The 18,119-nt window shown below is 38.3% G+C and overlaps 1 protein-coding gene across 1 annotated transcript in view; it reads right to left on the bottom strand.

Moving 5' to 3' along the window:
* The window catches only part of MOCOS (molybdenum cofactor sulfurase), a 225,603-nt gene extending 207,812 nt beyond the window's left edge, over positions 1 to 17,791 (bottom strand). The window contains exon 1 of the mRNA XM_071553581.1: positions 17,550 to 17,791. Coding sequence (XP_071409682.1) covers positions 17,550 to 17,685 — 136 coding nt within the window. The 5' untranslated portion in view covers positions 17,686 to 17,791. The remainder of the gene's footprint in view (positions 1 to 17,549) is intronic.
* Between the last annotated feature and the right edge of the window lie 328 nt (positions 17,792 to 18,119).

Raw genomic sequence — 18,119 nt, 5'->3', positions numbered from 1 at the left:
TTGCTTTAATATCTATCTTCATTCACCCACTCGGCTTCAACAGGTATTTCTCCCTTGACAACACAGTAATACCCTTCCACCTTCTCTGGCTAAAAATGTAATCTTCCTTTATTCTTAATGAATGATAATTCCAATTTTGGAAAGCTAGAGTAAGTTTCCCTAACTTTACAGGGGAAATAACTCCTTAGACCAAGATATCCATATCTCTTGGCTTACACTCTTGTTACTCATCACCTGATTTACACTCCTAATTGATTGCAGTGCAGTAACAAAAAACCAGCAATACTAAACCAAGGAGGCGTTTAATGCTTGAAATGTCCACATATAATACTTGACCAAGACCACCTGTATCACCTTTTCACCAGTGAGCAGTCCCCAACATAAACTGAAACCATAAACATGGGACATCAACAACAGTGCACAAAAATGTTAAGTATAGAAGTTTCAGTACTGCTACTGAGTAGCTACTTACTGTTTATCATGAAGAATTTAATTTTAATAAGACATAGAAATACTGAGATTTTACTAAGGAGATAGTAAGTATACATGAAAAAGTATGTATAAGCTTTTCTTCTACATTTGTAGTGGGTTAGTCTAGGCATTTTCCCATCATAAAATCTTTGAGCACCAACTCCCTACAAGGCAAGACAGTTTAACTCTTACTTTATGGGAATTTGATCCAAGTTTCACCTCAGATGAAACTATTCAAGTATAAACAGAACAATCTAAATGGTAAGATTATACTCAATTGCTGTAACTTTACTTCAGTAATAGTTCATTGACCACATTATACAGATGTCAATAACATAACTCATTAAATAAATGTATTTCTTATTTAGGGAGTTTTTAAAATAAGAATTACTTTGTAAATTTTTTTAGGACTGACTATAATTTCCTTATACCTCCATAAAATTGTAATACTTCAGTTAAAAAAATCTATTTTAAAAAAATTCCCACTAAAATAATCATAGCAGTTTGCTGTCAATAATTTAATAGGTATGCAATTGTCATAAATGTTCTGTTATTAACTTCATATATTTTGTCTAATTTAGTTTCCTCAAGTTTCTTTTCCATTTATTAGGGGTCTTTCCTAATTCAAATTCTTCAACAACCATTTTCAGGAATGTACTAGGAATGAAAAAGTACATTTATTAAAAAAATACTGGTTTAGGAAACCACAGTTTTTAAGTCCAAAACAGTATGACAACTGCAGAGATTTGTTATCTAATTCTGACAGAACTACAGGCTTCTTAATGAGTAAGTCTGAATGCAGCAGTATGTGAGAGAAATCCTATCCAACACAGGCCTGCTTTAAATAGGAACAACAGCATGAAGCTTACAGATACTCTATTTTTTTTTAGCTTCGCTGATGTTCAGAATGCTAAAGCTTTCTAAAAGAAAACTAAAAACCTCTTGAGCTGCTAACACAAACACATCATTTAGAACCCATTTTCTAAAGGATAGTTAACAAGTGACACAGCTTTTGGAAGCTTGCTCATTACTTTGAACCTGACTTTGGACAGCAACAATTCACTGCTGGACACTGCCATTAAGCTGTTTAGAAGGAGGAGCTTGTAGCTCTTCCAGATATTATAATTTCAGAGGACAGGCTCTCTGAACTTGAAGGGCTGCAACCTGACAAAAAAAGTCTTTTCCAAAGTCCAGTGAGTCAAAAGGAACCCATGTGAAGTCTGACCATGTTTCCACTGTACTACAATGAATAACCAAAGCAGAACTTTGCCTTCAGGTCACAGGGGCCTCAACTCTGCAAAGCTCCATTCAAACATGAGAACACAGAACAAGGTATCCAGACTGAGTTAAACCATTAACAAGCCCACTATAATCAGTGCTTCCTAAACATACTGCACTGATCACCTTTCTGGTTCCAGGCCAAGTTAAAGAGCTGGGATATGATCTTAATGACCATTGAAACAAGTGAAGTTTTCCTTCCTTTAATAAATGTGCTGGACTGCTTATATTGCTACATCCTCACCTGGCATCTACAGGACATCATCAGTCTCTTGGGCAAGCGTACACTTTCCAGAAGTCTAGATACCAATTTTAAAAGTGCAACATTTGTAATAATTAATTGATGAAAGGAACAGGAGGGCTATAATAACAGGCAACAGCAACAGAATCTCAAAATTGCATCAGCTTACTAGTTACATCAAATGAAGAACGGCTCCTGAGGTGTATTCAAGGTATCCAGGTGATTAAGTGTTTCCTCTAAGCACATATTATACACCTTTATTTACAAATATGCACAAATATGCCTGTGTATGAAGCACTGAGATGGGTATATGAATATATGTACATAAGTATTCCCTTAAGAGGTTAATTAGTATTTCCATGTTGCTTCTTGTAGCAGAACATAAGGAAAAGCAGATGTGAATCTGAAGATTCTCTTCCCTTACAGGTCTTTTCCACCTTCTCTTCCTTAGTGCCTCTCTAACTGTACATTTTGATAATTTTAGCAAAGTGATAACCTAGAAGTTATCACATCTGCTTTCAATCTCAATCAAAACTAACATCTACAAACAGCATCAACAATCAAGAAAAACAATACCAGCATTTAGGAACAATACAATAACAATAGTTACCTGTGGATGTCTTTGAAGAGAGTTAGATACAGTTCTAACTTGAAATTCCCTGGAGAATTCCAGTACTGGGGACTGAGTTCTAGCTCTGTTCATCTCAACGCAAATCCACTCAGTGAACTACTCCTCCTCTACTTTTTGTATCAGGATGCTCTATGTTTAAATAAAAGTATTTGGGGCACCTGTTGAAGTTAGTCCACTTTACGTTAGTACTAAGAGATATAAATATCTGAGCATCATAAACCCAGTAACAGTCTGACACTACTGATACAAACTTACAGAATTTCATATTTGGTAACAACCTTCCAGTGGATACCTTTCACTACAAAAATGAGTTTCACAGTTGTTCCTTTTTTGGTTTTTTAATGGACCCAGCAACAAAACAATTACAATATTATCACAATTTTATAAGGACACACCTGAAAAATATTTTGATATGCTTCACAAAATCATAGTATAATTCCTCTCAATTAAAGGGTTTCTTCTTTAGAAATTAAAGAGAATTATAATTTCACCATAAATTATTCGAAGTACTAAATACAAATGGCCTCACTAACACTAGACTAGCTTTGAAAATGAGTAAAGCATTATGCATAGAAAACCATATATTCCAGTTTCCCTAATCTCTGAACTCTGAACTTAAAATCACAACCCTGCCACAACACCAGCTCTTGCACTTTGCCTATAGGCAGCTGAGAAAACTTTATGTATTTAAAAATCAAGGTCTTCCTCCACAAACCATGCAATATTTGAAAAAAAATTACAAGACCAGATATAATATTCATAGAACATATCTTACTCAACTTCTGACACAAGGTACTTGAAAATAGTATCTAGGTAAAACCACACATAGTATACTCTGACTCCAGAACTGAGCACAGGACTGGATCCTGAGTATGAGTAGCAATTTCCTATGTGGAGCCTCCATAAGTAGCACAGCCACTCTGAAGTGCTGGAGCTGCTGGAGTTCCACAGCCAGGGCAAAGCCTGCTGCCTCTTTACAGCCCCTTCTACAAACGCCGAACACACCAGATGGCTGCACACACCTGTGCCTTACATTGGCAAAGGCTGTCAAGTGACACATGGAGAGTTATACAAGCTAAGAAGTTCAGGAACTGATTCTGTAACATCAAGTGAGGGTGGAGAGGCATTTTAAGTGAGGCTGGCATTATTTATGACAATGAATTATCATATTAATAATGGAAAATATTATCATAATTGGAAAATAATAGTCATTTGCTACTATTTCAAAGCCAATTCATGCACTGCTAATTTTAAAATACTTCCTTAGACTTGCTATAACTAGAAGTAACATCTCAGAATAGCAGTGAGATATATAACATATATATATATATTTCTGTAATGAGCTCTTATTATATAAAAAAACCTCTAGTTTTTGTTGAATTTGTGCTTGTGGACACAATATTACCCTATTCCCTCAAAGCAAATACGTTTAAGGCAACAGTAGCACATTTGACTCCTATCAGTTGCATTTTAAAGCTACTTATTTGTCATTAGGATGAAAGTAATTTGTATTTCCTATTTAATTTTTTTAGTAAAAGTGCATGAACATTTTTCACCAAAAGAATACCCAGGAGATGTAAAAATGAAAAACCTAAATACATCAAAACAACATTCTGAAATAGTTACAAAAGGTTCCCAGCAGAGCACAGAAAGGACAAAGTATGGGTCAGGGTTTTGTAAAATGTAAGAGAAAGAATTATAACTCCAAGCAAAGCAACAAGAAAATCAAAGTCATTAAATAAAAAATTAAATTTTAAAATTATGAGGTTATGGGTGCCCTCATTTGTATCCTTAGTTACAGTTACCTCAAAAAGGACATGATTTTCAAAGAATTGTAAGATCACAAGTATTGTAAATCTGGTTCAGTCAGATGCCTCAATCTGCCACCACATTTCAAATTAGAGTATACAAAATTCAAACAACTAAGGGCAAAAAATCTGGGTCAAATACTCTGACACAATGATAACTCACAGAATGCCTCAGACTCAGTGCATACAACAATTGGTTCTACGTGTTTCATTCCAGATCCCTTTACTCCTAAAAACTCCTCTCCAAATTTGTGCCATAAATACAAAAATGAAAATGATCCTTATTATGTTATGTAATTTTCACCATAAGGCAATTAATGGCTCCCCAACAGTAAAGCTAGAATGATCCCAGGCAATTAGAACATAATGCACAGAACATAATGCAGGTTCCATGTGTGATTTGTTTCCAGATGAATAGCACGTAATCATCAATATTTCATACACACACTAGATATCTGGTACTTTTGCCTCCACAGAAAGTCAGGGTATAGTGATAAAGTGAACCTCATGACATCAGTTACTGCATGGTATACACAGACTACTTTTTTTTCTACAGAGCAAATTATGGGCTTTTCTTCTTCCATTTCTTTTCACAGAGGGACAATAAGAAAGGCATTGAGGGCACACTTTTCCCTATGACTAACACATGCTCTTTTTCCCCCTATCCCACTTTGAACTTGAAACACTTTTCTTATTTCTGCTATGAAAGATGACAGTTGGGCAATTTGTGTTCTCACTACAGGGAGAGTAAAATTCCTGGATTTATAAGGATAGAGCTGGGTTTTTTGTATTTATTTATGTTTGTATTTGTATATATACCCATTGTAATGATTGCTTGGTGGGAAAACAATAAGAAACAATGTTTTGATTAGAATAGATTATTCCTTATATACCTTTTTTCTCTAGTGTTTTATTTTTTCTCATATATTCCTGACTACAAGCCAGGAACCTCAACCAACATATATCCAGAGATTGTATATGTTAGACTAGCCTGCTGTTTTCTCCTGTGTCATTCCACACAGAGTACACAGTGAAGTGGATTCTATGTATGCAACACTGCATGCACAGTAAAGTTTCTCCTCTGGATTCAGTTATTTTTCTGTTCTACAACTAAGGAGAAAGTCAATCCATAGCTAAAAAAGGAAAAATAAATGAAAGGAGATGCAAAGTGACTAGAAAAACCACAAGTCATGTAGCTAGATTATAAAACAAAAAACCCCAAACAGACCAATTCCACCCCCCAGTCTCTCGTCCTAAAGGAAAAAACCCAAGAGGCTCCCTTCCATGCCCCACTCCTCATATCTAGAAGATTTTTATAAGTATCAATTTTACTCATTTGAGAGATTCTCATGCTGTTTCAATAAAACACATGTAAACCAATCCAGATACATTTTAAAGACACAATACATTTTCTAAAGACAAAGTTTTAGGAAGCATTTGAAGAAGTGGGAATTAGCCACAGGGAAGTTTTCCCCCAGACTTCCAAATACCGATGCATTGTAAATCATTTTACATGTAAGATTGAGGAGAGATCATTGTAAACTGCTTTTGGATTAATTTAGTACCTAGCCACATTTCTACCACTAGAATGGAAGAAAACAGAAGCAGAAATGACTGGTATTGGAGGTTAGATGTACCCACATAGTATCTAGCACTCAGATTTGAAGATCTGACTGAATACTTTTGAAACATGACAGCTGTCAAGATAGTATGTGGTACTGCTCCCCCCTCTTCAGTGGCACTGAAATTTATCCAGGAAGTGCTGCAGTCTAATCCTCATGACACTTTACAAGTACACCTATCCTTCCCTGTACTTGCAGAAATGGAAGAAAAACTGCTTAAAGGTCTGATGGTAACAGCTATTTAATCTCTCAGGAGCTGTCATGCTTAGTGATGCAAAGCTTTGAAAATCGACAGAGTGCCTCCAAACAAGCCTTACACACTGTGAACTCCACAACAGCCCACACATCCAAAGGAAAAGATGTTTTCATAATTTTTTTAAATGGGTAGCTTCAGCTTCCATGAGCTAAAAAGCTGGATTTGCCTTCATTATTGCTAATCGGGATATAAATATTCCAGCTAAAGCAGGTGTTTTTATATTTGACATCTGGAGGACAAAGAGGGGAATATTTCTTGCAACACTTGAAAAATACCAGATGGCAAGGAAACTTGCCAAAAAAAGTGTTGATGTAATTCACTAAAACTTATACTTTTTCATCATTCATAAAGTACTCAACGTCACACTAAAGGCTTCCAAGCACAGCCAAGAAGGTGAGTTTTAAGAGGGAGAAATAGATGGTTTCAACCACTAGAGAACATTTCACTGGAGTAGCCCCCACCCTTTGGGCAAGTTGATACTGAAAAACAGGGAATGGAGGACTTGTTTTGATACAGTGCTACAGGAAGGCTTTGTCTTCTCTCTCCCAATCTCTCCCAGTGGGTCAGTAGAAACTGGGGCCATGGCAGTGCTGACTCATAGGAGAACCACTTTAATTCTATACAGCCATTGGCTAGGTGTGAGTACATGAATAGCTGCTATTCTAATAAATGAAAAGCTAAATTTCCACCTAAACCCAAAATCAGAGCCTTTACTCTGGGTTTAGTCCACAGAAGCAAAACATATTAATAATTTTCTGATTATTAGAGAAGTTGAACTGTTTCTCTGGAACTGATCCTGAAGGACAAAGATGAAACTGCAGGTGCCATGAAAACTGCACTGTCCCAGGAAAAATGAGCTGCAGTGCAATTCAGAGGTGCCACATTCTTATTTTCTTCGTCTATCTTACAAGTACACCTTTGCAGCCATCCCTGAAAAGTTATTTTATGCATTTTAATGTATCTTTCATGGAAATTTACATTACCCAAAATATATCTTTCATAGCTTTTAGTTTATTTCTTACGTACTGCAAGTCTCCCAAGTCACTTCTAATGAATTTAAAGGGCATACATTTTTATGTACTTAAACTAGTATTAATTTTAGAAGGGCAAACAGTCATCCTGCATCTGTAATATTAGGCTGTCTTGGCAGCATTGTACCTGTCACTAAACATCTATGCTAAGACGATAAGCAGAGGAACATTATCATATTGCTATATTTAATGACAACCTTCCATGATATCATAGAATCATTAAGGTTGGAAAAGACCTCCAAGATCTCTGAGTCCAGCTTTTGACCAATCAGCACCTTGTCAACTAAACCATAAAGCTAGGTGCTATGTCCAGTCACTTTTTGAAAACCTCCAGGGACAGTGACTCCAGCACCTCCATGGGCAGCCCATTCCAGTGCTTGACAAGAATATGCTACTTCTGAGTAACTGATCAAGTGTTTCATTTATTTGTGAACACAAACTCTATGACCAGCAACAGAGTTCAATAGTCTACACACAGTTTTGTCTGAATATTGGTTCAGTCAGCTTCTCAGCTAAGCAATACTAGTGAGTTTGTGTGGATAGGCAGAAGAAAGTAGCATGTCTGAGGATGGCAAAGGCTTCCCTTTTTCATGCAGTCTTTCATTTTGTGCCATTCAATCCATCAGGTAAGGAGTTCTTGCTAGTTAACCATTTTCATTTATATGCTTTTATCCAGTCTCACGAGAAGGCAATGTGCATTATCAATGCAAATTGTCCATCAAAACTGAGATTAGATAGAATGTTAAGAAAAGTCACACTCTCCTCACTGGGCTTACCCACTCCTTAGATTGATTAAATCTGTACTTAATATTTTCCTAGTGTGATGAATCAAAGATGATGTATAAAAAATTGCATACTGCCAGAGCAGCCAAGTAATATTTTGTTTTTCAGTCAATTGCAACTGTTTACCACTAAAACAAATTATAGGTAGGTATATAAAAATGCAACTCCAAGTCACATATTTAATAAGTTACACTCCTTAATAAGTTACTTGGGAAATGAATGGCACAGCAGACAAAGAGTGTATTTTACTCAACAGCAATACAAAGTCCTTTTTTTTTAAAGAAAGGCAACATAACTTGAAACACATTATTGATACCATCAGCTCCAAATTACTGAACTATGAAAACTTAATGTGCTGTGTGGCATGAACACAAAAATGTGGAAAAAACCTGGACTTCAATTTTTTCCTCAGGAAAAAATTAGAAAACAAACTTTCTGATGACTGTGTTACTTCACCTGACCTGTTCACAAGTTTGCAAAGGAGTATAAACAGTGATATTTGGTGTTTAATTGTGCATTAATTGAATTGATTCACACAACATTAATTTAATTAATGACTATCACTTCAAAGAAACTTCCTGCCATCTCTCAAAATTTCAGTTTAGAACTTTATTCTGCATATTTCTAGAAGAAGTAAGTTTAGTTGTGTAATCATTTTTCCTCAGCTAATGATATCACAAAAATATCACATCCTTGTGATCACATCTCTCTCTTTTAGTAAGACCGTAAGTGACAAAACTCCTGTCCTGTCATGTTCTTAGTTTTCTTTTAAAAGCATTTTAAATCCCGGTGCTCCAGGAACTAATCTGAATAAGCACAGAAAGCACATAAGTTTTCAACTTCTCTTCTAAAAGCCATATTCCCCAACTGCTACAAGAAACAAGAAGTGAGTCAGGACAATGCTGAAAGTAAGAAGGGGGAAATAAAATAGTGGGGAGAGAAAGATTTCTCTCCGAAAGTTCTGCCTTCCAGTTTACTATGTGTGTTTCTTGTACTGCAAAAACAGCAACTTAAGTGTTTTCCTACATGACACTCTCAGAAGAGCTGCCTACCTGGGGTCACATCCCCATCACAGGCATCTCGCAGACCATCGCTTCTCTACAGCAGGACAGACAGTAAATGGGCAAAGCGCACCATGGCACTGGATCTATCTGGGCTGCCATGAATACTGCCAGAAGCATAACAATTTGCCTCATTAGCAATTAAACTAAATAAGTCTGACTTAATTAGTCAAGTTTTGTGGCCTGTCTTTTTGCTTCCCTGCCCTATGGTACCCATTTCTCCATAATTCTGACATCCCTGTCCCACACCTTCAGTCTTGACACCACCTTTTTCCTAACGCCTCCAAAAAACATTTCCCCTCCTACCAAGTGTGACAGGAACCAGCTACTGGTTCTCAATACACAGACATGGTAACAGAAACAGCATTATTAACTAAGGAAGAGAAAAAAATTATACCAAAATTATACCTAAGCTGACATATTCTTAACAAGAATTTATTTTTATTTACTCCTCTTTTTAAGTTCTGGGAAGCAAAAAAAAAATTAAAAACCCACTTTACTAATAACTTTAGTGTCACATAAAGGAAAACATCTGCATCGATGGCTTGGGCCAAGACAACCTGTTATAAAAAGCCTGAGACATTTGGGAGCTCATTCTAATTTCTAAATTCCATCTCGGAGTAAAACATTCTACTAGCCTCTTGCTGTGCAAACATATTGTGCTGTCTATTCATTTATCACCCTCTCATATCAATGCTTTTTACTATGCAGCACTCTGCAGTTTGGTCTTCCTGAATTCAATGACAGTCTCTTCACACCCAAGCAATGCCTCTGCAGCATCTCTCTGATACCAAGCCTGCCATGAATCAAGCTAATCAAGAAAAACTCACCTCTCACCTCTCTGTTTGTTTGCCCTTAGACTGGGAGCATCATTAACAAGTAGCTCAGAGACAGGAATTGCTACCGTAACATATAGTGGAAATTTCAAGAGTGTCCTATGCCAGTTTCTGATTTTGAAAAGCAAATTCCAGTACAAGTGGAGGAACACCAGCAGCAGATAACTCCTGTCTGGAAACATACATACACTCTTTAATTTATAATCTTACATTTCAAATTAAAAAAAATTAAATCAGACATGCATCATTCATAAATAGGCTGGGAAGAAATCAGTACACATCTCACATGTAGCAACATTATAACAACAGAGGAGGCCAAACAGCAAAATCTAAAAGAAGACAAAGGCAACAGAAGGTAGGAAGCACCACCAATGAGGGATTTTGTAGGAATAAGATTTTGGTGCATTTCCAATTTTTTGAGTTAGAGATAAGAAGTATCTTGTGTTTTCCTAAGTAGAACATCTGCTGTTTCAATACTTTCAAATACTAATACATATCTTGTACAGATATTAATTTTAGAGATAATGTATCTTTTAATTAAAAGTGCAAATTTTTTTAATGGGTGGCTGATACCCTGCAGCATCTGAGGCGTTCCATAAATTATCTTTCCAAATGTAATATTGATTTAAAAAATCTAATGTCCACATATGATTATTTCCTGTTGCAAAGAATCTAGTTCCAATCGATCAACTACTTATTTGTAAAATACCCCTGAATATTTTGAGTTCATGTCAACTGTATTAGGCTTAGAAGGTTTGGGACTTTGCTCTTCTGCTCCATATTTCTGTATTCCAGGCAGTGTTTTAAATGCCTTGTACTATGTGACACAGGCGATTACAGAGCCAGAGTAAAGGTTCAGTGAACATCTTTATATAGGTATTACACCACCAGATCTCAAGTAAAAAATGAATCATAGCTATTACTCTGAATAGTACAATTCAAGAAAGAGGAAAGATAACTTGTAACTTTCAGATTTTTTTCCCTCTAACTAAAGTAACTAAACTATATTCAGCAATGAAATATTGCAACGGCTACTCTACTTTTAGAACTATGTTCATCAAGAACAGCAATTGAAAGATCAGTCCTGCACAGAGCAAACCATCTTCTGAATTCTGAAATGCAAAGTAAGGAACTCCCAAACACTATCTGCTACTTCTAAGAAGGCAGAGGAAAACATCTGAAACTAACATACAGCTACTGTTACCACATTTGGTACTAAATCCACTTTATGTTCCACACATGCTTCGTCTATCATATCAATTATTTAGATAAGAACTTATTTAGATAAATGCTGAATTGAAATTAACAGGAAGCATTAAGGCTTTACAGAAGCATATATTCTTTGTTGTTACAAAATGATTGTCATGTAGTTGTGAGGTTACACTTCCCATACTGCCACGTCTTTTTGTGATACCTCCTCCACCCATTAAATACATCTTCCCAGTCATCTTCTAGCATTTCAAACTGTCCACCAGCAGCCTTCTTAAATAAAGACAATTTCTTTTCCTTTCCCCTCTAAGTAATAAAAAAGGTGTTGCATAAAATCAAATCATGCTGTGACAGAGAGCCTACTGAGAACAGGAGCAGATCAGCAGAGATCTCACAGACACTGAGGAGAGAGTGAAAATACTTGCACAGTTGCTAGGAAGAGGAGCTCTCAGCTTTAGATATAAAAATAAAAAAGTTTAGATTTTACCTCTGTTCAGGATGAGCTAGAGATAAGGTAACTCGGTCAGACATTCTCCAGCACAATTAGCAGCTCTTCTAGCTATACAGAATTATCCAACAAGATAAAAAAGCAGTCTCATCCTTCCCCTACACACTGCTTTTGCTGTCATTTTGGTAGGGGAGGTAAACACTTGATTAACATTAAGGTAAACCAATCTCTGCACATGGGCAGAATAATTTGTTCTTTCCAGGAGTTTCTGTTTGACTGTAGCTGCCTGGCTTAACTCTGGCCAGCAATGGGTGGGTAGCAGGACTCACAGAACTCAAAAAGCATTGCATCTGACCATAAAATGGCACACACCTTGCTTCTGGGTCAGCATAGACTTTAGACAAAAATGAATCAAAATAAACCTACTCTTCATTATCAAACAGCTTTTTAAAAGAGCATGATCAGACTTGTATATTGCTAACTAGGTCAGAGAAAAGTATCACTCAAAGAACCTAACTATGAAAGGTTTTGCTGCAAACACAGTCACTTAGTTTTCAAGAACAATAAAAAAATGAGACCAAAAGGTTCTCCCACAGATAAAAAATACTAATAACTAAGAAATCGGCAGAAAGTAACATATATGCACACAGAAGATCAAACAGAGTAGTCTTAAAAAACCCCAAACCAATTCAAAAACCAAACAAAACCCAAAAACCTCCATCAATGTAAAAACCCAAACCTAGAACCAAACCAAACCAAAAAAACCCCACTCTAATTATTTTAGGATACACAGGTTATTCTTTTTTTTTTTTTTAAAGAAAGAAAAAACCTCAGACACAAGGCTAGTAGAATATCTGGTTTGACAAGGAAAGCAAACTGGCAAAGCAGTAGAGAATCTGAGATCCCGCCTACATTTGCAATCATGAGGTGAGCACAGCTCTTCAGGCTCACAGCACACTCATCTTCATGAGTTTCACAAAATGTGAGCCTCAGCTACCTATCAACAAAACGACTCTGAACTGACACACCAGAACGTATTTCCTACTTCTGAAATTCAGCCAAAACACCAGACTATCCCAAACATGACAGAACAGGCTTTTCTGTTCTCAGAGGACAGAGCTGACTTTTGCTAACAGAGCCCCTAAGGACCAACTGCAGTGCAGAGAGATCTGTTTTTCTCATTCTCCTTTCTACAAGCAAAGTCTCAGTGCAAATAATTACCAGCAATACAAGGAAAAAGACTGATTTTTGTGTAACGTCAGATCCAGTACCCAGCTATTCCTTAACTGAATGATACAATAAGTTCTCATACAGCTGACTAGTTCATGGGACATTATTTGCATTTCAAAGAAACTAAGGCAAATTTTGTTACTCAAAGCTCAGATTGCCATTCCTTTTTGTTTAACAGGCAAGATACATTATTATTACTAGTTTTATGTAATCACACATATCACAAATGTTCATACTATCAAAGCAAGACATGATTTGTCATGACTATTGTTCAAATACAGAACAGCAACCGATTTGACATTAAGTGCTACAGTCCATCTCACCTCAGTTAAAAATTGTCTTCAAATAGTCATCAGTCCTTAAAGAATACATGCTTTCTAATAGATGCTGATTTTTATTTGGGGAATGGATGTCCACTGCTTATTGCTCTTAGAAAGCTCCCACTGTGTGGGAGAACACCAGGAATGTAATAATAATAATAATAATAATATTAATAATAATAATAATAATAATAAATAAAAATAAATAATAATAATAATAAAATAAGTAATAATAATAACAATATGGCTGTTTTAAGGATGTTTTGGAGTATTGACGCAGTTTAAATAAAACCATCATGGATTCCCTATTGTACTTTCCCTTAGTCATCCCCTATCCAAGTTTCTTCTTCCCATAATCTCTTAGGGATTTATTCTGGCATTTCTTGCCGTTTCTTCCTATTGGCAAGAGTTTGGTATCCCTGTTGGATGTTATCCCTGTTCTGTTATTGGTTGTTATAATGTTTCACCCTATTGGTCCATTTTTGAATCCCCTATTTGCATGACCCTTGACCAATAGGAGGCGTTGCACCACACACCCTTCCAGAACCTTCCCTGCCTAACCCTATATAAACAAGGCACACCAATAAAATTTGCTTCTTTTGCCACCGGACCTCCTGGTCTCTGAATGTCCTTTCTTCATGGCTGCGGTGCTTTGGGGACTCAGGTGGGATTGGCACAGGGGAGCCTTCCCCAGCTTTGTAGGGCTTGAGCTAAATCACTCTTCAGCGCTAAATCACTCACCAATATTTGGTGCATTGCATCCACCATTACCACTAAACCACCACATCTATATTAGAGAAGAATACTGGCACACAACTGAAAGTGGAAAAGTATCTTGGGATTAAATGCTGCATTGAAATTACATGTCAGCTTTTTTCTTTTTTAAAACCACAATACAAACTGAAGCTGATATTTTCTTTGCTATGATAAACATCACAGAAGCATATTCATCCCCATTACTTAACAACAGAACCTATAAACTCTTGCTGATTTCCTTATCCATTTTGAAAGCACAATTTAAAATCCTACACTGTAGATAAGGGTACACTGCTCACAAGATTAAAGTCAAGGTCACATATTGCACATATGCTGCTGCCTGTGAAACAGGGATCCATTTCACAGACTCCACATATATTTTTAGAAGGGGCTTCTCTAGCCATCAGCTAACAGCCCTTGAATTACAAAAGTGAAGATAAACTTTGGCTTAAAAGGGAAAATCTAAGACTTCTGTGCCAAAACAGACAGATTCCTGCTGATTTAAGTAAGTAAAGCAGTTCCTTTTAACTCTTCGCAAAAACTGAAGGGGAAATCCCCAACACAATGAGTATGAGCCTTACTTTCCTTCTGATGGAGCCATAAGTGAAACTCCCCAAGATTTTGATAGGACCACAGGCAGACCACCTTTCAAAAATCCTAGTGTCACAGTATACCTGGTAGCCAGTGTTTCCTATATGCATCTGTTGTACTTTCTTCCCAACAGGCATTCGTACAACTGTTCATGCTAGTGCTAAAACAGAAGCACAAGCAACACACAATCAAAGGTTTGTAACACAAAAAAAAACTTCTCCCTTCCCCAAAGAACATAATTTTCACAAGATGCCCTGAGTGAACGCCACAAAATATCAGTAATCAGAAAGAAGCAAATACACTGATATGCAATAATTATTATCACATGGTGCTCATAAGATTACACTTCCAAAATGGAATATTAAGCTTAATTCATGGATATCTAGACAGGGACTCCAAAAATTCTGTTCATGTGAAATTGTGCACAGCAAAATCTGGATTTTTATCCAGCTGTAATGCTGAAAAGATCTTTAAGATGTGCCATAAATACAGCACAGGCTAAGTTGGGGCTACTCAGCCTGGAGAAGGCTCTGAGGAGACCTCAGAGCTCCTTTCAGGACGTAAAGGCATCTACAAGAAGGCTGAAGAGAGACTTTTCACAAAAAGACATGTACTGATAAGACAAGGGGGAATGGCTTCAAACTGAAAGGTGACAGGTTTGAATTAGATATTAGGAAAAAATTCTTTATTTTAAGGGTAGTTAGGCACTGGAACAGGTTACCCAGAGAGGGAGTGAACTCCACATCCCTGGAGGTGTTCAAGGCCAGGCTGGATAGGGCTCTGAGTAACCTGATCTAGTGGAAGGCGTGCCTGCCTGTGGCTTGGGGTATGGTTTGAACTCGATGATCTTTAAGGTCCCTGCCAACCCAAACCATTTTATGATTCTATGATTACTGCTAACTCCCTAAAGTAGAACTCATCTTTTGCCTAGTGGAACTAGTTAAGATTGCTCTTTACTAGAAGGGATAAAATTGCAGCAACTCTGTGCAGTAGGGGGACACCCAGCAGGTCAACCCTGTGAACAGCTACAAGTTCCTTAGTGAATAACTGTACAGTCAGGACATATCTACAGAACTGATCCAAAACCACCAGAGACATAAAACTCCTACCTCATTCCACAACCTGCACGTTCTGATAGGCCAATGAAAATGCTTGAGCAGCTAAATGCTCATTTTTGGTAAGGCAGTCAGAGAAGGTTCCTTTACTTACTATTGCTGCTGCCAGCCTCTACAATAGCCACCTTTCCTTTGCCTTATTTTCACAAGGCATCAAAATCTAGAGATTTAAAAAACTTTTTAACATCAACATCAATGCATCAGGACCTTCGTAAAATGAGGTTATATCCACATGGATAAATAAAAAGAGTCCAATATATAAACACAAGCATGTTGCTTGTCATTCATACTGCCTCATTCATACTGTCAGCCAGTTTCTGGAGTCTGTCCTGGACTAGTCCAATTAATCAGCTCTGAAACAAAGAGACATGTAAGGCAGGAGACACACAGCCTAGGAATCTGTCCCTGGACACCTTTCGTTTGGCACTGCTGGTGTCACTTTCAGGCATAAGTTCTTTACTAGAGGAGATATGCCACTCTTTTTAAAACAAAGGACACCACATGCATGGACAACAATCAGTTAAGGGACATTGAGGTTCCTCACAGAGGTGACAAGCTTTCAAGACCAATGGATGACAAATTATGAATTGGATAACATGTTAAAATTTAAAAGAGGAAAACAAAGTATAGAAGGAATTTGCAACCATAGATAATTATGTGATTTTAATTAGCTAATATTGTTGCAGATTCTATTTTATACCTGTATTTATCTTTTCCTGCAAATATACTAAATTATCTATCATCTACATTTTATTTTAGTAGGTTGCATAGCCAAAGTTTAACTCAGTAGCCTGCAGTAGCCAAGACATTTTCAATTGGAGGAAAACTCCTAATCCTCTGCCTTTGCAATAACCTCTCTTTGGGATCCAGACAGATCCACCAGACATCATTCATTACCAGGTGTTTCATTGCAAAACTCTGAGAAATGAGTCCAATTCTTGGGTGTTTGAAAAGTCATCTGCTTAGATGCCTAAACAATGTTTGAGTTACAAAACACCCATTTTTCACACTCTGACTTTAGGACAAACAGTTTCTTGCATTCAGATTTTCAGTGATGCAACTAATGTGTCTAAAATCAGACTGTGAAATTGACTTACTGAAACTTAAAGCTCTTCAACCTGTTAAGCTTAAGTTTTTTCCACATTCCTCTACAGGAAAAGTGTAGCTCCATTCTTAACACCCCTGTGTGAGAACACAGTGTTGATCACAAAAATTCAAAGATACTACAAAAAAAGAGTAGTAACATGAAACTCTTAACTGGAAGAGTGGCCTAAAGAGCAGTTTCAGGACACCCAAACTGATGTTATTTACCCCACTCCTTACTTTGTTCCACCCCCACCCCCCACCCCCCCCCGCCAAGTATTTTGAAGTGCTAGTATCAAAGGCATTGATACCTCTTTAAGTACAATAAATGTCTTATAACCATCACGATTAGATTTGAAGTAGTATGTGCAAGGACGTTTTATACCGGGGATGGGAAAGTCTATACAAAACTGCAAAAGTAGTTCACGAAGATCTGTCTAACCACAAACTTTCACTAGACAAGGGCTGTTCTACCATATTATTTCTCCCTCCCCTCCAGCCCCCGTCCTTAATATCTCTCTTTGCATTTTGTTGCTGTATCAAAATCCTATTAGTGAACCCATGGCACCTCTGGGGCATTAGGGGAGAGGGAGCAGAGCGTCCTCCTGTGCTCTCCCTGTGGCGCCGAGCACTGCGGCAGGCTGAGCGCTGCGCTGCTGCCGGCACGCCCCGCCGCCGCTGCCTCACACCGTCGACTTCCCGGCCGGGGACGAGTCGAGCCGGGACTGGCCCGGGCGTCCCCCGCCCCCGGCCCGCCCCCGGAGCCCTGCCCGCGGTACCTCGGAGCCGGGGGAACTCGCGCTCCCGCAGCGCGCTGAGCCCCTCGCCGTGCCCGTAGCCGTACTCGCAGCCGGCGGGGCGGGCGGCGCGGAAGGCGCGGAAGGACAGGCGCTCCCGGCGCGGCGCCCCGGCCATGCCGCGGGCGGGGGAGAGCCCGGCAGGAAGAGCAGCGGAGCCTCCCCACTGGCGGGCACTGCGGCGGGCACTGAGTGCTCTGCCAGTCCGGCCCGGGCTCGCTCCTCCCGCCGCCCGCCCCGCCCTGCGCTGCCCGGGGCGGACAAGGGCTCGGGGTTGGGTCGGGGCCGGTCCGGCCGCAGCGGAGCCGGTGACTGGGCCAGCATAGGGAGGCGTTCCCTGTAATTCCTGAAGCACAGGGACATCGGTTTCGCGATCAGAGTAACAAGTGTGCCTCTGCTCACATCGCTTCCTACTGAGGCACGCTGCTTAATATACCTCGTGGTAATCTCTCTTCCCTAATACTTTCAATTTCGATACTCAAATTTTTCTCATTGCCTCTGGATGATGCCTCTTCCACTGCTGATAATAATGGAGGTCACTTCCTCACACTT

This window comes from Pithys albifrons, chromosome 4, assembly GCF_047495875.1.
Source record: "Pithys albifrons albifrons isolate INPA30051 chromosome 4, PitAlb_v1, whole genome shotgun sequence".
NCBI lineage: Eukaryota > Metazoa > Chordata > Aves > Passeriformes > Thamnophilidae > Pithys > Pithys albifrons.
The sequence above is the reverse complement of the archived record's forward strand: the minus strand, read 5'-3'. Positions and strand labels throughout refer to the sequence as shown.